Source organism: Trachypithecus francoisi, unplaced genomic scaffold (genome assembly GCF_009764315.1).
Source record: "Trachypithecus francoisi isolate TF-2019V2 unplaced genomic scaffold, Tfra_2.0 Lachesis_group3, whole genome shotgun sequence".
Lineage (NCBI taxonomy): Eukaryota > Metazoa > Chordata > Mammalia > Primates > Cercopithecidae > Trachypithecus > Trachypithecus francoisi.
The window spans coordinates 15,435,798-15,463,048 of record NW_022681468.1 but is presented as its reverse complement, the minus strand read 5'-3'; the positions used below and the strand labels follow the sequence as shown (position 1 = coordinate 15,463,048).

Sequence of the window (27,251 nt, the reverse complement as noted above, 5' to 3'; positions counted from 1 at the left end):
TTCCCTCAATCTAAGAACCTGCAGAATAACAAGACAAGTGTTTCAAGAATCACCCAGAAAGGTCAGTTTTAAACTGTATGTTTAAGGCAGAAACATTACTTGACATGGGGCTTTCTAGGTAAAAAAGGAAGACATAATATAATTGGCTTAGATCCTAAGAGTTTTTCTTCTCTTTATTTGCAAGATAAGTTGATTAACTTCAATTATTAATAACCAAAACTTGCACCTCTGAATTAGATCTATACTCTAGTGAGATATAATCTCATAATTATGCACCCAACGTTTTTGTTGTTAAAAAAAATTAGCCAATAATAAAACTTTTAATGACTGCAGCAAGTTGACACTTTCTGGTTTTCTATCCAACTATTCAATATAGTCTTGTTTTTGGTACCACCATTAGAATTTACTGAGGAATAAACAAGACAAGATAGAGAAGCACACAGTGCTTGCTAGATACTCAGTTAAAGTATATGATACTTAAAATAACATCCTTTCCAGGATATGAAGTTTTACTCACATTTGAAAATATATTCTTAAGTTCTAAACTCCTTACTTTAAAAAGTGAGGGTAAGTAGAGTTATTTTCATTTTCCTTGAAAGAATTTGATCACATCTAAGACAACAAAAAGAACCTATTTAAAGGGTGATGGTCCTCTGGCCAGGTATTTATTTAGAAACCACCACTTACAAGTCAAACTGGTATTCCAAAGGGAGTAGTTAAAAACAAAAACAAGAAACATACAACTAATACAATTTCTCTTACTCTTCACTTTTCTTTTTATTATTCAAAAGTCAAATGTTTTTAAATCATCCATCCTCAATTTTGATTTAATGTACCGTCATTTCCCCAAGAAAAGAAATCTCAGAATCTCTTTGGAATACTAATTTCATGTTTCTAGATTTAACAAAACTGTTGAAGTTTTAAATTCCACTCTATTTCCCTGAATTCTCAAGACAGTTGCTGATGTAAATTTTAATATAAAATATTTAGTCACAAAATAGTATTGCTTTTGTATGCACATAGTTGTAAGATTACTTTGCTTTTGTCAATAAAAACTATACCATCTTTCATAAAACTCTAAACAAATTAAGAACTGTGATGTAGAACAAAAATTACACATGGTAAAACAGGTACCAGCACAACGTTAGGTTATATTACATCAAAAAAAGTTTTAATGGTCCCAAATATATATACTCAACAACTAAGCATACACTCAGGGGAGGAAAAAAAAAAAATCAAAAACAAAATAAAACAAAAAAATTATGACACAAATGACCACATCTAGAATTCCACTCAATCTTTAATCAAGTAGGGAGAAATCCCCACTTAAAAAAAAAAATCTGCAGTTTGAAGGGCAAAGGGAACAGATAAAAAAGAGGAAAACTTTATATTCGCCCCTCCCCCACAGAGGTTTTCCAAACCTGTTGTAGTTTGACTAAAATGTTCAGAATGTATGATTTTAAAGGCAGGTCTCTTTATACAAAGAAACTGCTGGCATTCTTAACTAGTGAAGAATTATGGCAGAAAAGCCCATTCTTCTGAGTCTCAAACATGGTCCAAGAAAGCGTATTCTGATTGTAGCAACTGACCAGTCAATCCAGAGTTCCACTTACAAAACCCCTGCCCTGTTGGCTTTTTGTTTCCATTTCCTTCCCTGAGAAAAGGGCAATGTGTGGTCCAAGCTGGAGAGCTCAAAGGCTTAAGTCTTTCCCCTAAATGTATGATATCCCCTCCTCCTGCTCCATTGAATTGGCACTTGATGAGCAGAAGTCAAGTGTAAGAGGCTGATCTGTGTCAGTCATTCACAAGAGACCACTGCGCGTTGTTGTGGATTTTGTATGGGGGAGGGATGGAGAATCCGTTTTTTTCAACAGGTACTGATCCTAGGCCGTTGCCATTATTATGAATCAAATTTTGCTTTCTTTGACAATGGTAACGTATCTTCCTTATCTTCATCTTCATCATCATCTTCATCATCATCAGGATAATCTACCAGACCCACGAGGCCTCCCTGTTCAGAAATAAGGATTAAAGAACAGAAAACAAAACATATTAAAAACACCGGTGTTTTATGGCTGGAGAAAGAAAACAGATCCTACCAACACAGTACATTTTTTTTCAAAGTCGGAGTCTCGCTATGTCACCCAGGCTGGAGTGCAGCGAAGTGCAGGAACCCACCTCCTGGGTTCAAGCAATTCTCCCTGCCTCAGCCTCCCAAGTAGCTGGGATTACAGGCGCCCACCACCACGCCTGGCTGATTTTTGTATTTTTACTAGAGACAAGGTTTTGTCATGTTGGCCAGCCCGGTCTTGAACTCCTGACCTCAGGTGATCCACCCGCCTTGGCCTCCCAAAGTGCTGGGATTACAGGTATGAGCCACTGCACCCAACCTAAAGCCAAAACATTTAAGTAGTTTATAATCCTAGCAAATTACCCAGGAGTTAGAAAATGAATGAAAAATATTTCAAGACTGAATAGCACATTAAAAATTTTTTGAACATAAAGTCTAAAATAGTATAAAAATGAGACTGAGCGTGGTGATGCATGCCTATAATTCCAGCACTTTGGGAGGCTGAGGCAGAGGGATCACATGAGGACAGGAGTTCGAGACCAGCCTGGCCTGTTAATTAACAAGCTGAAACTCTGTCTCTAATAAAATTACAAAAATTAGCCAGGTGTGGTGGTGCACATCTGTAATCCCAGCTACTTGGGAGGCCGAAGCACAAGAATCGCTTTAATCCGGAAGGTCAAGATTGCAGTGACCCAAGATCACGCCACTGCACTCCAGCCTGGGTGACAGACTGAGACTCTGTCTCAAGGAGAAAAAAAAAAAGTACTAAAATGAAAGCTGCAGCAGATAAAGAGACCACCAGAAATGAGGGTAGACAGGCTATTCTATTAGAAGTTAGGAAAGCAGTTCTACCTTGACTCTTCCTCATCATTTCATCTGGTTGTCCTTTTGGCCCTGCTCCTTCACCAGAAACCACTGCCCCTTGCTTTATTTAGATGCTAAGGGAAAAATTCACATTGCTCTGCTCTCAAGCATGTCTCAGATTCACTTCTTAGCCATTAGGACTCTACAGCTCACGCCAGAAAAAAAAAGACTGAATGGGCATTACATGTTTGATTTAGATCAGTGATTCCCAAATGCCAGTCTTTTAACTGCTAGTCTGCTAGCCCAATAATCAATATATTATGTCTCAAAAGAAAAGGGTGGTTGGCATAAGGAGCCCCCCAAAACTGGTTTTATTCGGAGATTGCATGTTCTCTACATTTTTCTTATTAAGATTTTGTTCTTTTTTTTTTGAGACGGAGTCTCTTTCTGTTGCACAGGCTGGAGTTCCATGGCGCCGATCTCAGCTCACTGCAAGCTCCGCCTCCCAGGTTCACTCCATTCTTCTGCCTCAGCCTCCAGAGTAGCTGGGACTACAGATTAGCTGGGACTACAGGAGCCCGCCACCACGCCCAGCTAAATTTTTGTATTTTTAGTAGAGACGGGGTTTCACTGTGTTAGCCAAAATTGTCTTGATCTCCTGACCTCGTGACCCGCCCACCTTGGCCTCCCAAAGTGCTGGGCCCTTATGAGCCACAGCGCCTGGCCTTGTTCTCTTCTTCTATGAAATGTTAGTGACAGTAAATGTTTAAGTTTTCTTAACATTTAACATTAAAGGAAAATTTATTCGAGAATAACTGAAAACCTTCAACATTTCTGTAAATGTTCTGACATACAAATTTGAAGCTGCAGTTCTAAAATGCAAAATACCCAAGTGAGAATTCACACTATATTCAGACTTTTGCATTGGTCATAAAAAAACTTTCAAAAATTTCTCAACATTTATGTAAGTTCAAGTGGTGGGGGGTACTCATCCTCTAGTTCACAAATGTTAAATCAGTTCTAGGTGGCAGTAACCAAAGGGAATCTTAGTAAAAATTATTGTTGAGAAAGCTTAAATCGGGGAAAAAAGGGGGCAAAATGGGAGTCAAAAATGTACCTTTGTAGTAATAGCTGCCGTCTGAGATGTATTTTTAGGTACGGATCCAGGAGAGCCTGGAGATCCTGGGGATCCAGGTGATCCCGGAGAACCAGGCAGATTTGTTGTAGATGACTGGCTGGTGAGGTTAGTCTTCGTTCCACTGGACAGGGAAAGCTTGAAACTTGGGCTTTGCCGTCCAGAAAGATTTGTTTTCAGAAGCACTTCCTTTTCCTCACTTTCTTTTACTAAAAATGAGAATACTGTCAATAGTTGTCCCTCATACTCATTCTTTTTTAAATTTCCTCAAATGAGGTAACACTAAAATGCATTTAACTAGCTTACTCCACTGGGTAGAAACACTGAAGTTCAATTTATAAATGAAGCTCACCAAAACACTAAACAAAATTCCATTCACTGGATCTTACTCCAGAGAAGTGAAACCCTCAAAATCATATTCAGTATCGCTACCCTTCCTGAAATAGTATATTCCTTATTCAACTCAAATTAAGAAAACTTAGTCTATGCCTGCACAACACTGCTATTCAGCCACATCCCATAAAGCAATGGAGTCTTTAAAACTTATGCCATCACACATTCCAAGCAAATATTAACTAATCATTTTGTCAAGAAGTAAGAATAAATCTAGAGTGAGAAAGCCTTAATTTTCTCTTGCCCATTTTTTTTCAACATACATTTCTTCCTTTCCATGAATTTACTTATTGGATCCATAATATCATCATCATTTTTAGTTTTGTCAGATGGAGACACTACAGCTTCTCCATCTTCCATGTCATCTTCATCTGTGTTAAACCACATCTCTTCTTCATCTTCTAGTGTTCTGGCATCTCTTCGATATCTATGATTCCTCAAAATGGAACGCATACTACGAGCAGAGAAGAAAGAGTAAATACAATCATATATGGACTTAATTGTACTGTTATAGATCACTTAATAAAACTTAACATAGGGAATTAACAAGAAATTTACAAATATTAAAATATCAATGTAAATCCAGGTATTTAGATTAATGTACACAATTTTAAAGATAATTTGTAACCTTAGTAACTTATAAATTCAAAGCAAGTAATATAATGCTCTGATTTTATTTTGAACACATGAAGCCTCACTGCCACTGTTTGGTCTTTTTGTTTTTTTTCATTATCTAGCTTGATACATGCCTGAGGTATTATACTAACAACCAGTTAAATCTTCAGGGAAACATTTATGCTGACCCTTACAGGAAGCTACAATTTCTATTTGCTATCTGCTGATTTCCCAGTTCCTTGTCAAGCCAAATAATATCAAATAAACAATAAAGCCACTACCACACAACTTGATGTTGAACGAGTATGTTTAAATGTATGGTAATTTACCTGTCAAGTTTGGGATTATCTTGCCTTTCTCTTTGTTGTTCAAATCTCAGTTTTAATCCTTTAAATGTCTGTACATAATCTACATCTTCCAGTGCTTTCCAGTAATTTTCAATTACATGAGCAGTTAATGATTTTATATCTTCCTACAGAAAAGAATAGTAATGAAAAAATGAGAAGAAAATGTCATTTTAGCAAGATGAGGCTTAATTTAATAAATTCATACCCACCAAAAGTAGCTTAATTTCATAAAATTACATAATCTTAGAGATAGCCAAACAATAAAAAATGGGAATAACATACATTGGCTACTATAATAGTCCCCAATTTATCTATGGGTCTTTTTTTTTTTAGATGGAGTTTTGCTCTTGTTGCCCAGGCTGGAGTGCGATGGTGTGATCTCAGCTCACTGCAACCTCTGACTCCTGGATTCAAGCGATTCTCCTGCCTCAGCCTCCCAAGTAGCTGGGATTACATGCATGCACCACCATGCCTGGCTAATTTTGTATTTTTAGTAGAGATGGGGTTTCTCCATGTTGGTCAGGCTGATCTCAAACTCCTGACCTCAGGTGATCCACCCGCCTCTGCCTCCCAAAGTGCTAGGATTACAGGTGTGAGCCACTGCGCCCAGCTATCTATGGGTCTTTACAAAGTAAATGCCCAGGTCTTGCCCTAGGTGATGCCGATTCTGATGTGTGGGCTGGGTATGTGTATTTTATTTTTTTAAGAGATGGGGTCTCGCTCTGGCACCCAGCTTGAAATATAGTGGTATGATCATAGCTCACTGCAGCCTTGAACTCCTGGGCTCAAGCAATCCTCCCGCCTCAGCCTCCCGAGCAGCTAGGACTATAGACATGTACCACTATACAGGGCTAAGTTTTAAAGAAAAAATTTTGTAGAGATGGGGCCTTGATATGTTGCCCGAGTTAGTCTCTAACTCCTGGCCTCAAGCAATCTGCCTTGGCCTACCAAAGTGCTGGGATTACAGGCATAATCCACTATCCCTGGCCATGGACATTTATGTTTGATTAATCAATTTTTATTTTAGGTTCGGGGTCCATGTGTGTATCTGTTACATGTGCAAACTGCCTGTCACAGGGGTCTGGTGTATAGGGTATTTCATCACCCAGGTAGTAAGCACAGTACCCAATAGGTAGTTTTTCAATGCTCACCTTCTCCCACTCTCTACCCTCAAGTGGCCCTGGTATCTGCTGTTGTTCCCTTCTTTACTTCCATGTGTACTCAAAGTTTAGTTACCACTTCCAAGTGAGCACACACAGTAGCCATGCGTATTTTAAAAGCATGTCACAGGCTGGGTGAAGAGGCTCATGCCTGTAATCCCAGCACTTTGGGAGGCCGAGGTGGGCAGATCACCTGAGGTCAGGAGGTCGAGACAAGCCTGGCCAACATAGTGAAACCCTATCTCTATTAAAAATACAGGCTGGGCGCGGTGGCTCAAGCCTGTAATCCCAGCACTTTGGGAGGCCGAGACAGGCGGATCACGAGGTCAGGAGATCGAGACCATCCTGACTAACACAGTGAAACCCCGTCTCTACTAAAAATACAAAAAACTAGCCGGGCGAGGTGGCGGGCGCCTGTAGTCCCAGCTACTCTGGAGGCTGAGGCAGGAGAATGGCGTAAACCCGGGAGGCGGAGCTTGCAGTGAGCTGAGATCCGGCCACTGCACTCCAGCCTGGACAACAGAGCGAGACTCCGTCTCAAAAAAAAAAAAAAAAAAAAAAAAAAAAAAAAAATTAGCCAGGTGTAGTGGTGCATGTCTGTAATCCCAGCTACTTGAGAGGCTGAAGCACAAGAATCGCATGAACCTGGGAGGTGGAACCTGCAGTGAGTCAAGATCATGGCACTGCACTTCAGCCTGGGTAATAGAGACTCTGTCCCCACGCCCCAAAAAGAGCATGTTACAGAAAAGTTCTGGAGACGGATAATAGTGATGGCTGCACAACAATGTGAATGTATACTTTAAAATGGTTAAAATAGCAAGTTTCATGTTATGTATTATTTTATCCCAACTTTTAAAAAAGCATGACATCCACGTACTATGGTATGCACCTACAGTCTCAATTACTTGTGAGGCTGAGATGGGAGGATCATTTGAGCCCAGCTGGGCAACATAGCAAAACCCTGTCTCTAAAAAAAACAAAACAAAAAGCCATGCCAGATAAATTTGCACAGCATCAATGAGAACCACTAGCTCATTACATTACTAGAGAATAAGGAGTATTATGAAATTGGTCTTTAGAAATGTGTAAGCTAAGAAAAATACATTCAAATGCTTATCTGTCAAGTGTAGTTTTGCTTTCTTAAAATGATTACTGTGACCATCCTACAAAGCAGCAGTCCCTAACCTTTTTGGTTTCACGAAAGACAATTTTTCCACAAACTGGGGTCAGGGTGGGGGGGCGCACGGTTTCGGAGATGAAATTGTTCCACCTCACAGTTAACCAAAGGGTTCATGCTCCTAGGAGAATCGAATGCTGTTGCTGATCTGACAGGAGCTTGCCTGCAGCTTACTTCCTGCTGTGCAGCCTGGTTCCTAACAGGTTATGGGCTGGCCCACCGCCAAGCGGTTGAGGACCCCTGCTGTAAAAGATCTGTAGCTGCTGAGAGGTAAGACGTAGCTTGAATCAAATCTCTCACAGGCTGTTGGTACTGTTGTTGTTTTTAAAAAACTCTCCAAATATTATATAAGGAAGCTTATATATTATGAGGAAATATTATTATAAGGAAGCAAATATTATATAAGGAAATATTATATAAATAAGCCAAAATACTAGGTAATGCATATTCAATTTTCTCAAACAATTAAAACAAAAATTCTAATTAAAAATACAGAACGTACCACTCTAATAAATTCAAACATCTCTATTATGGCAGAGTTCATCAGATTGTAGCGGGATCCATTGTTGAGAAATGCTTTGACTACTGGTTCAAACAAAAAACTTTTCATTATATAGCGGTTGTAAAACTCATCTTTTAATCCAATAATCTTTCTCTTAAAACGAAGGGCACCTGAAACACAGAGGCATTGTTGTTTAAATCACATACCACGCTTCCATACTTTAGACTTACCAAACAAAACAAACCATCAAACCAAGAAAAACTATTTAACACATATCAACAATTATTTGTGATGTTTGCACTTCTGGAACTGTGAACCTGAAGATAAGGATTATGAAAGTGTTATCAGAAAAATGTCTTCTAAAAGTAGTATATGTCATCATAGAACACAAGTCTTAGAAAGCCAGAAAAATCCTGAAAATAAACCAGTTACTAATGACCAAAATGTAATTTACATCTAAAATAAGAGCTAAGACAAACGAATGAACCTATCACACTACTTAAGATGAAAAAATTCAACATGACCTTTTATATCCACCTCAATAGAAAATACCAGTTTTATTAGGGCAATCCACTAATAATTTGATCTTCAATATTTTTGGACACTCTTATTATTTTGCATCGTAGTTCATGGAAATTTTATTTGTAGATGTGGCTGTCGAAAGGCCATAAACCCACAAAAATCTGCGTGACCCAAAATTTGCCTTGCCATAGTTTAGAAATAAATTTAGAGGATATTATTTAAAATGTGGTCCTCTATGCTTATTGTAGCGAGTATGCTTTTTAATTTTTTTCTAGTTTTCATTTTCATAATTAATTAGGCTTTAACTTACAGATTAAAAGGTATATTTACATCTTGAGGTATGGGGAGTTACTTAAGTCACCATTCGTCAAGACACAAATATACTCAGACAGCTAGACTTCAACAAAGCCCTCTTTACCTAAATGGAATTATCAGTAAGTTAATGCCCCAGTTATTGTAAACAGTGCAAAAAAGCATACTCACTTCATGCAGTCACATCGTCTTCGGTTGGCAAGATTAAATATTGTGTTTGTATTTTGGTTTCTTTGGAGATCATGGAAGTGGCTCGTTAAATTGCCAATTTGCTATTAATCAAGTCCTTCATGAGCAGGTAGCCAGGCAACCATGCTGACACGGTTTCTGGGTGGGAAGGCAGAGGAGTAAAGCAGCTCAATTTTTCTTTAGTTGGCAGAAAAGAGGTCCACAAGTGAATGCCCAATTAGGTACAGTTATTAACTGCCTTAACAATGCAACTTATTTAAGAGTGTATCTTTCTTAAGAAACACTCTGGGCAGGGAGTTTCTAAATAGTTTATAGAATAGTAATTGCATTTTATTTTTTAAACTACTGAATATTTTTAAAAACATAATCATGGTGAACTAAGACATTTTAAACACTAAGAGGCATCTTTCTGTGTGATAAGTCAAAGCCGAACAAGGGTTTATTTTCCCAAAACAATATTTTCAGTTTGTATTTTTAAGCTTATTTGACAAAGGAACTTACTGAGGCATTTCCATTTGTTAGGAATAAAAATCAGTACTTTAGAGCTCATGCTAACAGACCACATTTTAAACTTGTAGTAATTGAGACAGGAGTATTACTATTTTAAGAATTTGTACTCCAACTTTGCGGGCTTTGTGGAGACTTGTGTCCTACCATAACACACACACAAACGCACACACTGACCCCTCTTGTCTGATTGTAATTCCTAGGTGAGTGAAAAACTCTTTTTCTGAAATTCACTAAGACAAGGGAATGCAGATGGGCACCACCGCACTTCTTTAAGAGCACTTCTATCCAGAAACTGCTGGTGTAGATAGAATGAGGTTCTAGTGGTCTTTTTGTTTCGGTCCTTATTTCCATTTGCGCTTACATTTTTATATCAAGAACTTTGTATTATTACCACTCAAATCCATCCCTTAAAAGAAACCTGCATCAAAAATATCCAACCACTATTCTTTGCTGTTGAGTAAAAAGCTGCTTTCAAAATTTTACCAGTAAGATCTAGGAAGTCAAGTCACTCCAAGTAGAGTGGAGAAAGCTTTCAGGACAGGCCAAGTTGGCATTGCCACTGGATTTTCAATGTAAAGCACATTCTGCTTCCACTCACATCTCTAACCTTCATTAGCATTTCCAGGAACCTCATGTGCTTAGTTTCAACCATCTCAAAAAAACATTATTTATCTGTACTTTATAAAACGTGAGATTCCATGTAATAAATTTGTGACTTTTACTTTGTAACTAATGATAGAATAAATGCCTCTACAATAAAGCTTTATTTCATTCCTTTTTACGATTTCCATGTTTTTAATAAGAACAACAAAACACCCTCAAACAACATAAAAGTATGAGCTAAAGGGCTATAATGTAAGATCCAAGGAACTTAGTAAGGCCAAGGAAATGGACAGATCTGATACTTAGCCTATAAAGACTGAGTTTAGAAAGGATTGCTAGACACACCCACATACTTAAGTAGCTGTCTTTAAATATGACAAAGTATACTAATTAAGCAGCAGCAAATCTAAAAAAAATTAAAAGTTCCCTAAATTCCCAAACTGTTACATTTAACTGCTCATTACTGTCTGCATTTATGTATGTGCATCTAAACTTAAATATCAATAAACTCTCCCTTAAAAAATACTACACCTAATACTTCAAAGTACACTTTTTTCAGAAGAACCACAAATATCTTAAATTTTCTCAAATTTATTTTAGTTCTTAGATAGCTTTGATAAAAACTCCTATTGCATACTATAAAGCCAGTTCTAAAAAGCTTGTTCCTAATGACAGGCATCTCTGTTAGGAAGATACTTACATATCAACCCTGGGAAGAGAGGTACACCAAGAAGTCATTTCAAAGAGTTAGGTTTAACGATAACCTGACTCAGTTTGGAAAATATCAACAATGAAACATAACTAAGATTTTGCTAACATAGTTTCGAACAGTAAACTTTCATTTACTTAAAAGATTCTCTCCATAGTTCTCATTAGATTATGAGAAATTTTCTTTGTAATACTGCAAGCAAAATAATGAAATGAGGAACTGAACTAAAGAAAAGTTCTTTCCTTTCAGCTGCATTGTCCTGACTCTCTTTAAAAATGACCAAGTAGGCTAGGCGCGGTGGCTCACGCCTGAATCCCAGCACTTTGGGAGGCCGAGGCAGGCGGATCACGAGGTCAGGAGTTCAAGACCAGCCTGACCAACATGGTGAAACCCCATCTCTATTAAAAATACAAAAATTAGCTGGGCGTGGTGGTGTGCTTCTGTAATCCCAGCTAATCAGGAGGCTGAGGCAGGAGAATCGCTTGAACCTGGGGGGTGGAGGTTGCAGTGAGCTGAGATCGCGCCATTGCACTCCAGCCAAGGCAACACAGTGAGACTCTGTCTCAAAAATTAAAAAAAAAAGAAAAAAGAAGAAAAAAAGACCAAATATACTTTGTCCACACTTTTTTTTATCCAACTAACATCTTAACTGTGTATTCAACCAAGAATGCAATACTCTCCCATGACCAAGACACAACTCAAGTTACCACTTGGGTGAAATTTTTCATCTGCCTCATTATATTATAACGAATTATTTCCACTATGCATCCAAACACCCTCAATATAGTGCTTATTACTGTTGCATTTTGATTTTCACATGACTCTCTCCTCCTAATGAACTGATTCCGTTGATGGCCAAGTCCAGGTCATAACCATCTTCATTTTCCTAGTACACCAGATGTAAGACAGTAATCAAATCTAAGATGCCACTGATTGAGCTACCAATTATAATGACATGCCATGAACCCATTTATGCTAGAGGTTGCAAATTTTTTTTTTGTTAAAAAAAAAAAAAATCAGACCTGGGTGATGACCTTGAGCAGGATATAAGTAACTCCCACAAGCTTAGCATTCCCATAATGGAACACTAGGCATAAATAGGTTAATTGTAAGACTCATCTTGATTTCAGAAATAATGTGTAAAAATGCACATTTTTTGAATCAATGAACTATAGTAGTGTTTAATATGTTCGGTAAAATGAAACTAAATTTATTCATTTATTCAGTTTTTCCATTCTGTTCTCAAATTCCCTTTTCCACACTTGAACAAAACTCTACTGTCAACATAAAAGAACAAGTCAAAGAGCTATAAGCTCCCCCTCTAACCTTGGCCTTGGTGTTCGCACTTTTTCTGTGATAGGTATATGAGAAAAATGAATATAATATTGCCCTGATAGGAAGTTTAATGCATTTTAAAAGAAATCAACGTTGCTTTTATAAAATTTATTATTATTTTTCTTGGGTAGGGGGACAGTCTCTCTCTGTTGCCCAGACTGGAGTGCAATGGCGCAATATCAGCTCACCGCCACATCTGCCTCCCAGGTTCAAGTGATCCTCCTGCCTCAGCCTCCCGAGTAGTTGGGACTACAGGCATGCACCACCACACCCAGCTTTGTATTTTTAGTAGAGACGGTGTTTCACCATGTTACCCAGGTGGGCCTCGAACTCCTGACCTCAGGTGATCTGCCAGCCTCGTCCTCCCAAAGTGCTGAGATTAGACATGAGCCACTGCGCCTGGCCATTTATTTATTTATATATTTTAAATAAATTTTAATTTATAATTATTTCAATAATATGTAATTATATGATTTAAGGATTTAAAAAAATCAATTAAGCAAAACAATTAGAAATGAAGATTAGCAAAAACGGATATATATTCAGGCCTCTAATTAGTGCATGACTATGACTGCTTAAAACAACAACAAAAAACACTCAAACTTACCTTTAAAAACCAAAAGGCAAAAATTAAATTACCAGCAGAAATCTCTTACAGAACCTCTAGGGTGCCCCTAAATTTGGTCTAACAACTTACCAATAAGGACCACTTACATACGGAAACTCATTACCTGAGATGTCTGGCTGCTGCTTGATAAAGAACATTCTGAATTAACCTATTTTCAATTCAGAAACATAGTTTTCTCTAACAAACTAGGGTCTTAAGAACACTGAAAGTCAATTTTTGAAAAATTTATGTCTAAGAACAATCTTATTATGAGACTATATTGCTCTAAAAGAGCCTACAAATGTTTTCACAAATGTCCACCTAGTACATATTTTAGGCTTTGTGGGCCACATATGGTCTCTGTAGCATATTCATTTCCCTCTTCTCAGGTCACCTTTTAAAAACATAAACATGTTTCAGCTTGTAGGCTGTACAATCATAGGCCACGGGCTGGATCTGGCCTCAGCTGTAGTCTGCCACCCCTGCTATAAAATATCCAAGGTAAAATGATCAATGGTGCTGTTTTAGTAATGGAATATAACACTGTAGATACATTCTACTCCCTTACTGTATATTGAGTAAGAAGAGAGTCAAGAAAAACACCTGCTCAGTGTGGCAAACCTGCATAATCAGTGGCAGAGCTAGTATTACGACCCAGATCTCCTGACTTGTAATCAGTGGTCTCTTCATTTGGGCAATAAGATGTAAAAATACCAACAACATGACAATATACAAAGATGATAAATAATTCTAACACTTACATAATGCCAAGAAAGCATGCTTCGAGGCCATAAGAACTAGCACTCTCCGGAGGATATCCTTATTAATAATGTAGTTCTTTATGTGGTAGGTATGGTGCTCCACACAAAATGTTAACAATTCCAATACAAGTGCCAATAGTTGGGCAGTCTGAAAATCATCTAAAAGAAACCAAACACAACTAATTATATTTAATGACTAACATTTTTCCTTTTAAAATATAAGAACTCAAATTCTAATCAAGTAAAATCCCTTCTATTAACCAAAATATATTAATTTTAGGGAGGAGGAAATCAGCATTTACCAAATTCCTAACATGTGCCAGGAATGGTGCTTTACTTTTTTTATTTAATTTTAACAACCCTACCGGGAATTGGTTTCACATTATGAGCCTATTAAACTACCTAGACTCAAGCTGGAAAAGTTAGTAAGGCAGAGTTAGGATACAAATCTAGAGTATCTGCCTTATTTCAAAATTCAAGGACCCTCTACCAAGTATCTTAGCATGTTCTCCAACAGATATACTATATGGGGTTCTGCCAGGCACCATGTCATCTTTGGTGCAATGACTCTGTCTCCCTGTTCCCTTGATTCCACAGTGTGTTTTGTGCCTCCTTTACTACTTGTAATGAGTCTATACTGAATTATAATAATTGAATTATCTTTACTCCGCACCAGGCAGCAAGCCTCTGAAAGGCTTTTTGTTCATTCCCCCACATTTGGATTATAACACAGTCCTTCCACAAAATCACGATGAGTTCTCATCTTAATAAAGGTTGGAGGAATAGAATATGTGGTTTGGAAAGAAGCCTCAAGCTTTACCCTAATATGAATAAAGCAGGTAAGAAAAATGGACATTCACATTTCATGAACTTGATTCTGGAGTTACACAAAAAGTAAATTTAACATATATTTTATGTGAGTGCTATAAGTTAATTATGCTATATTAAGAATTCAAGGCTGGGCGTGGTGGCTCACACCCATAATCCCAGCACTTTGGGAGGCCAAGGCGGGCAGATCACTTGAGGCCAGGAGTTTGAGACCAGCTTGGTCAACATGGTGATAACCCCGCCTCTACTAAAAATACAAAAAATCAGCCAGGCATGGTGGCGGGCACCTGTAATCCCAACTACTCAGAAGGCTGGGGCAGGAGAATTGCTTGAACCTGGGAGGCAGAGGCTGCAGTGAGCCGAGATCACGCCACCGCACTCCAGCCTGGGCAGCAAGATTCGGCTCCAAAAAAAAAAAAAAAATTTTCAAACAACAAAATAATATCTTTATTCCTAAAGCTTAACTAAGCAATTTCCGAATGAAGACCTAAAACTACCTCCTAAATTAAACACACACACATATGCGTTAAAGCTCTAATGAATAAAATGCAAAAATAACAAACCTTAACATATCTTTAATATAAATAAAAGTAGCTTAATACTGTGCAAAAATCCTAGCTCTGTCTATACATCTGGAATATAATTTAAAATGAATTTTTTCATACCTACTGCCTTCTATTTCACCAGTGTAGATGCAAACTGAATACAAATATTGTTCAACAAAAAATTATCTTATTTCTTTTACATGTGTAGGGAAAAAAAATTTTTTTTTGAGACGGAGTCTCGCTCTGTTGCCCAGGCTGGAGTGCAGTGGCGCGATCTCGGCTCACTGCAATCTCCGTCTCCCAGGTTCATGCCATTCTCCTGGGACTACAGGTGCCCGCCACCACGCCTACCTAATTTTTTTTTGTATTTTTTTAGTAGAGACGGGGTTTCACCATGTTAGCCAGGATGGTCTCAATCTCCTGACCTCATGATCCATCTGCCTAGGTCTCCCAAAGTGCTGGAATTACAGGCCTTTTAGGGAAATTTTTATCATGAACCTTTCTTTTCAAAATACATTATTAACACTCCAGGTTGCTTTTGATAAAAACAAACAAACAAATTATTAAGACCTCTATGTTAACCTGATGGTTTGAACTTTTAAAGACTACGACTTTTTAAAAGGTGTGTCCTCCCAGCCTCTACCTCCTGCTAACTGCCTCCTAACAAGATTACTTAACACCAATTTTGAATTCAGCATTCAAGAACAGAGAACTTAACTACCAACCTGAATTATCTTACCTTTACTAGGTTTGTCTTCTGTTGTATTCGCTAGTAAAGGAGCAGTGAGAACATGCATACAGTGCTTGTAGAAGAAACCCAGAAATTCAGTCTTTTCTGTTTTCTAAGGAATCAAAAACATTTCCATGAACTTTAACCACACTGGTTCCCACCAGCAATACACAATATACTAGCTATGAAAAAGAAGAAAAATGCTCATGGCTTACATTGGCAGTGGCTAGCATATTCTCCGGGTCAACTAAAGTTCGAAGCAGGCCCATAAGTTGGACTGCTCCTCCAAGTTCAGGATCTGTATCACAAATCATATGTTCTATAATGAGGTTGATGAGCAAAATATCCTGGAGAGAAAAAACAGATATACTCAGAATCACTTATTATGAGAGAATGGAAAAAGCAAAAACTAAGACACATACCACAGCATTATACCTAGGCTCAAGGTGTTTTGTTAATTGGAAAGTGAAATGTTTAACTCAGTTACCTGATAGGACATATGACTGTTTCATTCCCCAAAGTGTGGTACAGGGATATAGCCCTAAATATAAATTTCTTGTCTATTATCTTTAAATTCCTCTGATTAAAGCAAAAGCAAGGTTTTAGTTTGGTGATAACAGATCTTTACAACTTTCTAATAACATAATCTACCTTTTGAAGAAAGCCAGTGGGTTTTATGACCATAGCTTTAACAGTAAGAATATTTAGGTAGGATTTACAACATCATTCTACTTTCATTGCTTTTATTTTTATCTTATTTTATTTTGAGACGGAGTTTCGCTCTTATTGCCTAGGTTGGCGTGCAATGGCTCAATCTCGGCTCACTACAACCTCCACCTCCTGGGTTCAAGCGATTCTCCTGCCTCAGCCTCCCTAGTGGCTGAGATTACAGGCATGCGCCACCACGCCCAGCTAATTTTGTACTTTTAGTAGGGACGGGGTTTCTCCATGTTGGTCAGGCTGGTCTTGAACTCCCTACCTCAGGTGATCCACCCACCTGGGCCTCCCAAAGTGCTGGGATTACAGGCACGAGCCACCGTGCCCAGTCTATTGCTTTTATCTTTATAGAGTCCTTCTATTTATGGCCAATGATATATGTTCTCCATTTGTAAAAGTGACATAAAATTTCCTTTTAAAATAAATTTAGGAAAAAATTATCTGAATGTCTGAAATTGGAGAAAATGAGACTATGGTATTTAGAGAGTGCAGAGAACAAATGTATTATACACATTCTAAATATCAAAGAAAATAGATGGCTGGTTTTCCTGAGGTCCTATTATGACTGGTATTCCTCACCTAAGTAGTAAGCAAGCTTGAGAGGGATTCAGTGAGAAAATCCCTGCTCCTGCCTATGTGTATGCAAAGGCAGGATGGACAAGGGATAGAGAAAATGGAGACAGTAGACCGAAATGATGATCAAGAAGAGTGGGAATCAAGAGTCCTATTGACTGAAATGTTATTCTGCTGCAAAACAGAAAAAAAAAAGAGTCCTACTGTGTGTAAGTATTTTGAGGTATATCCATATATGTTCCTATGTTCAGATCATGGGTTAAGGGGACCAACAAAAGCCTTTATTTTCAATAATAGAGATACTTTGGTTCTAGCAGAATTTTTTTTTTTTTTTGAGATGGGGTCTGGCTTTGTCACCCAGACTGGAGTACAGTGGAGCAATCATGGCTCACTGCAGTCAAACTCCTGGTCTTAAGAGACCCTTCCTTCTCATCTTCCTATCTGGGACTATAGGTGCATGCCACCATACCTAAGTTTTAAAAATTACTTTTGTAGTAAAGGAGGGTCTTGCTATGTTGCTGAGGCTGACATTAATATTTTATAAAAGAAAAACATGACATAACATTCAACAGTTCGAACTGGTGCTTTTTTGCACCTATCCTGCACTATACTTTAAAAATAAAAATTTAAACCTAACAGTTACATGGCATTCCATTTTTTTTGACATCACAATACATAAAATAGGATCTTTTCAAAAAGTAAGACAGTCTATTTTCTTATTTTGTAAAAATACCACAGGCTGGAATTCTAAACAGATTTTTTTTTTTTCCTTAAGGGTGCTTTTTTCCCCTCCTCCCTTAAGAAGGACCTAAAGGCAGAATATCTTATTCATTCTTATGTAAAAAGTTGCTTCCAAATTGTTATAGGGGAAGCAGGAAAACATCAAAATCATTGGTTGAATTATTTTAAAATAAAGGAGAAGAGCACACACATTTAGTGCTCTCAAATGTCACGCACTACGTGATCCAGGTGCACCCTCCACATTACCAGGATATATTCTCTATCACTTTAAAATATGGTATATCTCAGATGCTAACATGTGAGTGTTTGTGAACAACTAACAGCTTGTTCTCTATGGCAAGGCAGTAAAGAAACAGCACCCTACATATTTTAAGGAACTGTGCTACATTTCTTCATTCTTGACGATTTTGAGAATCTACCCTAAAGTCCATGTTTTCCTAGGTAACTTACTCATAATTCCCCAGATACAAGGACTGATTGACTAAATGATTTAAGTAAGACAACATAGCAAGTTGACTTCAGAATTAAAAAAAAAAAAAAAAAACCAAAAAAAAGTGACATTAACATTTTAAAAGGCAATTTAAACAAACATAAATAATTTCTGTAGGACAAATTGATAAACTGAGACAGGAACAAATTTAGGGGAACACTAACTCATCTGATATTATGGCTACACTTTTCCCAAACAGCAACAATTTAAATCTTAAAAGTGAATAATAAAAACAGTTATAGCTTCCTATGTATAAATACTTACTATTAGTACAAATAATATTTACCTTGCTGGTTATTTTTTGCTCTGTTAACTTCTTACTTACATCATCATTCTGTTGTGCCTCCTGCATGACAAACTCTCGTACCATGGATGGATTATATTCAACCAAGTATGAGAATATATCAGTAGCAGCACTTCGCACCTGTGTATCATCCATGCCCTGCAGACAAAAAGCATTTATTTCTCCTATAATTATAAAAATATGGAACCTATAGCTATGTAAATATCTAAACCTAACAAAACATATGAAAAAACTGCAATGTAAAAGAAAGGTCAAAGAAATTCTTCTGCATATAAAACTCTTATCGTATGGATAAAACTGTATTTTCTAAATCATGTATTTTTGTTTGCCTATTTTAACATTTCAGCTAATAAGCTGCAAAGCTGACAAATTATTAAATTATGGAAAATTCCTTTAACTGCATTCTTTTAATACTGTGTGAAAACTAACATTGCAATTTTATAGCTTCATTAACTTAATGAACTACCCAGCTAAGATTAAATATTGGCTATAATAGAATATTTGCATGTTACATTAAAAATATTAATTTTGGGATAAAAAATGGTAATTAAAAATGAGGAGACACAAAACTTACAAGGATGACTTCTAAAGCTGGTAATATGCCCATGTTTGACAAAGTCTTGAAAAAAGCATCTCTGTTTTGAGGCTGTAGCGTTTGGGAAAACGCACAAAATTCTTTTAAAAAGTTAACCTGAAATTAGAAAAAAGGATAAGTGATATAAAAAGTTTTATTTATTTATTTATTTATTTAGACGGAGTTTTGCTCTTGTCGCCCACACTGGAGTACAACGGCACGACCTTTGCTCACTGCAACCTCTGCCTACCAGGTTCAAGTGATTCTCCTGCCTCAGCCTTCTGAGTAGCTAGGACTACAGGCGCCTGCCACCATTCTTGGCTAATTTTTGTACTTTTTAGTAGAGACGGGGTTTTGCCATCTTCGCCAGGCTGGTCTCGAACTCCTGACCTCGTGATCCACCCACCTTGGCCTCCCAAAGTGCTGGGATCACAGGCGTGAGCCATCAAACCTGGCCAGTGGTTTTATTTTTATGCCTTTCATAGTATCTAATGTCTTACCAATTCCTGTCTTTTTTCCTCATCTGTTGCTTCATCTGTTAGTTGTGCAAACAAATCCGTCAAAAATTTTTCATCTTCCTGTGAAACAAAGGACAAATGCAGTTATGTTAATGCTAAGATTGTACTAAAATATAATTTCAGGACACTTTAATATAAATGGCAATAACTGAAAAAAGGAAGGTATTGGCAATGCTGTCTTTTTATTTTCTTAAAAGAAAGAAAAACCATACTATTAAAGTACAAAATTCTGTCAAGGTTCTATTTTCTAAGCCTATTTAAAGGCCAGGTAGTAAATATTTTGAGCTTTGTGGCCCATGTGATCTCTACTATGAGTACTCAAACCCTGGTCCAGTAGTATGAAAGTAGTCACAGACAACTGTAAATGAATGGATATGGCTGTTTTTCAATAAAATATTATTTACAAAAATAGCAGGACCAACACTTGCTGACTCCTTATTTTCATAGGTTTTATAACCTTAACTTTTTTTTTTTGAGACGGAGTCTCACTCTGTCGCCCAGGCTGGAGGGCAGTGGCCGGCTCTCAGCTCACTGCAAGCTCCGCCTCCCGGGTTCATGCCATTCTCCTGGCTCAGCCTCCCGAGTAGCTGGGACTACAGGCGCCCGCCACCTCGCCCGGCTAGTTTTTTTGTATTTTTTAGTAGAGACGGGGTTTCACCATGTTCGCCAGGATGGTCTCGATCTCCTGACCTTGTGATCCACCCGTCTCGGCCTCCCAAAGTGCTGGGATTACAGGCTTGAGCCACCGCACCCGGCCAACCTTAACTTTTAAAGGATAGGTTCTACAACCTCTCAAATGAGAATGAAAATGAAGACAAAGCTACTTTAGTGTTTTAAAGATACAGAGAACGACTCAATTATTTAAAAAGCAAAATTTAGAACCTTTTGTTTTACTTCATTTTATAACTGAGACTTGGATTTTAAAATTTACCCAAGCCCAATTAAGGTGGTACAGCCTTCATGATTGCCCGGTCAATGCTTCTCATCTCTATTTTTTCATTGAGATCCTGGCTTTTGTTTTGTTTTGCTTTTTGAGACAAAGTCTTGCTCTGTCACCCAGGTAGAGCACAGTGGTGCCATCTCGGCTCACTGCAACCTCCGCCTCCCAGGTTTAAGCAATTCTCCTGTCTCAGACTCCTTAGTAGCTGGGACTACAGGCACACACCACTACGCCCAGCTAATTTTTGTATTTGTAGCAGAGGCGGGGTTCTGTCATGTTGGCCAGTCTGGTCTTGAACTCCTGGCCTCAAGCAATCCACTGGCCTGGGCCTCCTGAAGTGCTGGGATTACAGACATGAACCACCATGCTCGACTAAGATTTTTTTTAAATTACATACTATCTCAGCTAGTGGAAGTAGATTCAATTATCACTCTATCCCTAGACATGCCTCACTCTAAATACACATACACATGGATGTGTATACAAGCTCCCACTAGATTACTAGCTCCGGAATTCACTGTTGTGAGTGCTCCAGAAAAACCTTCTGTGGCACTAAGTTAGTTTGGTTATTCCCACCTTTACTTTTTCTAAAATGTCGAAACAGGTCATACCTCACTAATATGATTTTGACCACGTTTGTTACCCAAATGGCATCCAATTTCAAGATACATCCCCAATACACTATATTCTACCAAATGGTTATCAAATGGTTAAAAAAGATATTCTCTGAACTGCTGCAGTTGGGGGTACAGAAGTAGAGAAAATAAGAATGTTTATGGTACTACAATGGAAGCAGTCAATGTTAAGAGGGCATGATATTATGTGTGCATGGGGCTACACAAAGTGGGCAGGAACCTGCATTAAACTATATCTCAATCACTTCTTGCCAAAACATTTGTAAAATGCTATAGCCTTCACAGCAGCACTTTGGATAGAAATGTCCAGCATCAAGAGAAACAGATGTATTGGCAGCCAATATTTTACACAGCATATTGCAGGGAAGCAAAGATTTTAATAACTTGAAATTATTCATACTTAATGAATAAAACTGGCATTTTACATGTACAAAGACCAAGAAAAGTGACAAATCCCCACATAACAAAAACAGAACCATATGGAGCTGAAGAAAAGGATCAGGAGAACTCAGTATTTTAATTCATACTTTTCCTTTTTTTGGCTATCACTGGCTAATACTTTAGAAATACAAAATTTTCTAAGCAGGAACAGACATATGATTAAACATACTACTTTATATGTAATGTGTGCTATCAAGCAGCTCTTATTACATTTATTGTCTTCCTTTCTATACTTAACAAATGCAGGTTTCAAATAATTATTTTACTTATACACCTGAGGTAAAGTCTTAAAAGATCTTCCAAGTCATATTACACTTATCTGCAGCGGTGCGACCTTGGCTCAATGCAACCTCTGCCTCCCAGGTGCAAGTGATTCTCCTGTCTTAGCCTCTGGAGTAACTGGGATTATAGGCATGAGCCTCCGCATCCCAGATTCAAGCAATTCTCCTGCCTCATTCTCCTGAGCAGCTGGGATTACAGGTGTCCACCACCATGCCTGGCTAATTTTTGTTTAGTAGAGATGAGATTTCGCCATATTGGTCAGGCTGGTCTCGAACTCCCGACCTCAAGTGATCTGCCCATCTCAGCCTCCCAAAGATCTGTTATTCTTACAATATCATAGGCATCAAAGAATAAAAAACAACATGGCTGTGTGTGTGTGTGTGTGTGTGTGTGTGTACGCATGCAAATAACAATTCTTTCTTTGTACTACATAAACTTATTGCTTTGTTGAGATAGGGTCTCACTCTGTTGCCCAGGCTTGAGTGCGGTGGCATGATCATTGCTCGCTACAGACTCAAACTCCTGGGCTCTAGCGATTCTCCCAACTCAGCTCCCCAAGTGGCTAGGATTATAGGGATGCACCACTATATCTGGCTAATTAAAAAAAAAAAAAAAAAACTTTTTTTTGAGACAGAATTTCACTCCTGTTGCCCAGGTTACAGTGCAACGGCACGATCTCAGCTCACTGCAACCTCCGCCTCCCAGATTCAAATGATTCTCCTGCCTCAGCCTCCTGAGTAGCTGGGATTACAGGTGCCCACCATCACGTCTAGCTAACTGTTATACTTTACTATTAGTAGAGACGGGTTTTCGCCATGTTGGCCAGGCTGGTCTTGAACTCTTGACCTCAGGTGACCCATCTGCCTTGGCCTCCGAAAGTGCTGGGATTATAGGCGTGAGCCACCACACCCAGACCCAGGCTAGTCTTTAACTTCCAGGTTCAATCCATCCTCCTGCCTTGGCTTCCCAAAGTGGTGGGATTACAGGTGTGAGCCACTAGGCCCAGCCTATGTAAACTTCTATTTCAGTTAGAACAGACCGATTCACACACTGGGATGACACAGTAAGAGGTTTTCTAACTTTGAGGGTGTTACAAATGCAAATTATTGTCTAGCTCTCAGAGACTTCCACTCTGTTTTGTGCGGAATTCACCACACTGCACCCTAGGGGACTGTGATGCAAACACCCTAAAACACCAGATCAGAGAGACTGGGCATACTGTAAGAAAAAAAATCTACATTTTAATAAGCAATTATCAACAGATACTTTTAAAAATTCCCATGAACCTTACATCATATTAAACACTTTCTTTACATGCCTGACCTCAGTTAATTTTCAGACAACTTTGCAGGGTAGGCATTAATGTCACCATCCTTCAGATGGGGAAACTGAAGCTTTAAGAAGTTAAGGCTGCCCAACTCATATAGCTACTGAGAGTTTTAAGTGACAGACGGAGCTGAAACTCAAATTCACATGGGTTTAACTCACCCACAGGCACACTCCTTAGCAAAATGTGGCTTTTGGTAGGGATACATGCAGTTATAATTTACCTCCTCTGCTACATTCCCTAGACCCCGAAACTGGACCTTTACTATATCATTTTCTGGGATTTTTACAAATTCGCCTTAAATTTTATTTATTTGGTAGAGACAGGCCACAGCGCCTGGCCCACAATTCTCATTAGAATTTATATTCTGTATTTAGTGACATTTCTCTTGGCTTTGTGCTTCACTCTTTCCTCTTCCAATCTGTTCTATTCTATGCATAATTCATAGAGTAATAACCCCAAAGTTCAGCATTCAACCATTTCATTAATGTTATCCTCCTGTAGTTGAGTATGGTGGCTCACACCTGTAATCCCAACACTTTGGGAGGCTAAGGTGGGAGAATTGCTTGAAGCCAGGAGTTTGAGACCAGCCTGGGCAACAAAGTGAGATCCATTCTTTACAAAAAAAAAATGTTAAAAGGTGGGTATGGTGGCATGCATCTGTAGTCTTAGCTAATTGGAAGGCTGAGGTGGGAGGATGACTCAATCCCAGGAGTTCAAGGTTGCAATGAGCTATGGCTGTGGCATTATACTCCAGCTGGGCAACAGAGCAAGACCCCAACTTTATTTAAAACAAAAGAAAAGAAAAAAGTCAGGCTGGGCCCAGTGGCTCACATCTGTAATCCCAGCACTTTGGGAGGCCGGGTCAGGCAGACTGCTTGAACTCAGAAATTTGGGGCCATCCTGGGCAAGTATGACAAATTCCATCTCTACAAAAACTACAAAAATTGGCTGGGGGTGGTGGTGCACACCTGTGGTCTCAGCTACTCAGGAGGCTGAGGTGGGAGAATTGTTTCAGCCAGGGAAGCGGAGATGGAGGTTGCAATGCGCTGTACTGCCCTACAGCCTGGGCAACAGAGCAAGACCCAGTATCTAAAAAATCATCCCGTTGTACCATTTCTTCAAACTACATTTATCATACTTACCTCTCCTATCCCAGATACAGTAACCTTCTGGTCTCATAGTATTATTATATATTATAATCTCTTAAAATATCTCACAAATACTTAACTTTATACATTAACAAAATTAAAACTTAATATATGTATTTAAAAGGAGCAAATTGTTTTTGCTGCATCTCTTGAAGTATGAAAAAAGAAATGATCTAACTCACCTGCAACATGCCAACAATCTCTACCTTATTGAAAAAGATAAAAGAGTGAAGTGTTGATAACATGTTTTCTTCAAAGACTGAAGGAGTTGGTAGAACCATATCTTGTATATACTGAACTCTGTATGTCTGATGAATTTTTTGTTTCAGCTCAGGATCTGATATGGGAATCACTTCTTTAAACTTGGCTGTTTTCGTTAGAAATTCCCTGTGTTTTCGTGGTTGTGATAAAGCAGGATCATATTCTAAACATCCAATGACGTCCATTATACATTCTTCAGAGAACATAACTTCAAAAAGAGCAGTTCGATTCAAGAGGAAGATGCCTTTGATAATTTCATACAAGTGGTGCAGTCCTTCAATATTTTCCAAATCCTCACACACATGAAAAAGCTCCAGGAGCTTTTTAATATAACCCTCATTTTCTAGTGCCAGTGCAAGTTTTTCACGACGAAGAGGTGAAGGTAAAGATGATGCCACAAGTTCTGCAATTTCTTCAAGGCGACTTAATTCACAAGATGGCAATTCTAAGCCTGGCGATGACATATCATCAAAACGCTCCTCTTCAGATTCATCCACAAGGTCCTGAGTGATGTCCACGGAAGGGTCCTTTCCTTGAACCTATGGAAAAAAAATTTAATTGCTGACTAAATATATTAACAACTGACCAGCAAACCTAAATGATATTCTAAGATGAATAAAAGAGATGTTGTAAGAAACCTATAATGATAATTTTCAAGACAAAACTGCCTATTTTTCTACATTACATTTCTCCAAATAACGTATACTTTCAATTTTAAGGAAGTTAGTCAAAGTTCAAAAACAGACTGAGCTTCCTTATAAAGCATGAGGTCTGCTGGCAAGAACAGCTTTCTAGGACAGGCTAAACTAAGTGAGACTGTTATGAAACAGACCTCTGCAGACTCACAACAGAAGCCTGATGCTAAAACAGCCACTAACATCTCATATCCCTGGCCCTCTTTTCCAGCAGACCAGGGCAAGTCTCAGAACCAGTCCTAGGACTGTGCTAAAGGATAGCTGCCACCACCAAGCTCTTCAATATTTAACTCTGAGATGAAGACCAAACAAACACCAAATATCATAATGTTATGATCACAGAAAATATATATAATTATAAGCAAAAAGTAAAATACTTAACATCAATTAACTGTAGAAACCAAGAGCCAAAGAGCATGAACAAACTGGCTTTGGACCAGAGTGAGTCACTGATTTGCTATAAATACTGACAGCCCAAAAACAGGATTTAAAAAACACGAGGCAGAATACAAGAGTACCTACATAAAAATGAAGCCACGTATAAAGTAAATACAACCTATATATATATAGTAGGAGTTACCCCCAAAAAAGGTCTGCTGAAGGTTAAGTAACCAAACCACAAAAATATTTTCCTTTCTACACACCCTAACCTGTAGCCTTCGGGATCCCTCTAGGAGCCCGCAAATCTGTCATAAAACCCAATTTTATGCCACTGGAGGGCTCTTATTATAAAAAGGTAACTTACATTGACTACATTTTAAAGTAAGGCATTTTTTTGTAACAAAAGGTCAAGGATAAACTTTGAAGGGAAAGAAATTTTGTTATCGTGGCACTACAATTTGAGACAGTGACCACTAAAGCAAGTAGAAGGCCAAGTAGAATGTAAAGGGATGAAAAAAATTAGACCTTGTATGAAAAAGCCAAGAAGTTTAAATTGCTTAGCGTAATGAACAGATGCATTGATAGATACTAGAAGAGATGATGACCTGGAATACTTTTCTTGAAATGTGCTGCAATGTGATATGGTCTTGACCTCAACCAAGTGGACAGCAGCACTGAAAGGAGGCAAGTCAAGTCACATTCATGGCTTGTACCTGGCAAGGTCTCACATTGGCTCTGAGTTTGTTAATTACATAAGCTCTCATTATAATTTTAAGTTCCTAATACCCAAACTATGATTTCACCACAGAAAAATGTTAGATTTTGATTAGCAAACCGAATGAAAAGAGAGGAGTGCCCTTATTATATTAAAAATGCCATCTTTTTGAGTTCAGACAAAAATTGGTGAACATGGTTCAAGAAACAGAAAAGCATTTAACATCTCAGAGAGCAAAATGTAATGACTTTCTTGGATCTAGAAAATGATTGAGAAGTTCAGACAGAACCCGTAGTGGGCCGGGCGCGGTGGCTCAAGCCTATAATCCCAGCACTTTGGGAGGCCGAGACGGGCGGATCACGAGGTCAGGAGATCGAGACCATCCTGGCTAACATGGTGAGACCCCGTCTCTACTAAAAATACAAAAACTAGCTGGGTGAGGTGGCGGGCGCCTGTAGTCCCAGCTACTCTGGAGGCTGAGGCAGGAGAATGGCGTAAACCTGGGAGGCGGAGCTTGCAGTGAGCTGAGATCCGGCCACTGCACTCCAGTCCGGGCAACAGAGCAAGACTCCGCCTCAAAAAAAAAAAAAAAAAAAAAAGAACCCATAGTGACTGAGAAATGACACCTTGAAAATAAACTACATAAATGTT

The 27,251-nt window shown here is 38.3% G+C and overlaps 1 protein-coding gene across 2 annotated transcripts in view; it reads right to left on the bottom strand.

The window, feature by feature from the left end:
• Positions 1-758: 758 nt before the first annotated feature.
• PPP4R3A (protein phosphatase 4 regulatory subunit 3A) overlaps positions 759-27,251 on the bottom strand; it is a 53,292-nt gene continuing 26,799 nt past the window's right edge. The window contains exons 4-15 of one of the 2 annotated variants that reach the window (XM_033191573.1): positions 24,731-25,348; positions 19,755-19,832; positions 19,255-19,371; positions 18,702-18,818; positions 16,071-16,202; positions 15,865-15,967; positions 13,753-13,911; positions 8,205-8,374; positions 5,348-5,490; positions 4,667-4,857; positions 3,993-4,219; positions 759-2,011 (exon numbers count right to left, since the gene is read on the bottom strand). In XM_033191573.1, coding sequence (XP_033047464.1) covers positions 1,901-2,011; positions 3,993-4,219; positions 4,667-4,857; positions 5,348-5,490; positions 8,205-8,374; positions 13,753-13,911; positions 15,865-15,967; positions 16,071-16,202; positions 18,702-18,818; positions 19,255-19,371; positions 19,755-19,832; positions 24,731-25,348 — 2,166 coding nt within the window. In that variant the 3' untranslated portion in view covers positions 759-1,900. Of the gene's footprint in view, positions 2,012-3,992; positions 4,220-4,666; positions 4,858-5,347; positions 5,491-8,204; positions 8,375-13,752; positions 13,912-15,864; positions 15,968-16,070; positions 16,203-18,662; positions 18,819-19,254; positions 19,372-19,754; positions 19,833-24,730; positions 25,349-27,251 lie in introns of both variants that reach the window. The other variant, XM_033191572.1, reaches the window with a different exon arrangement.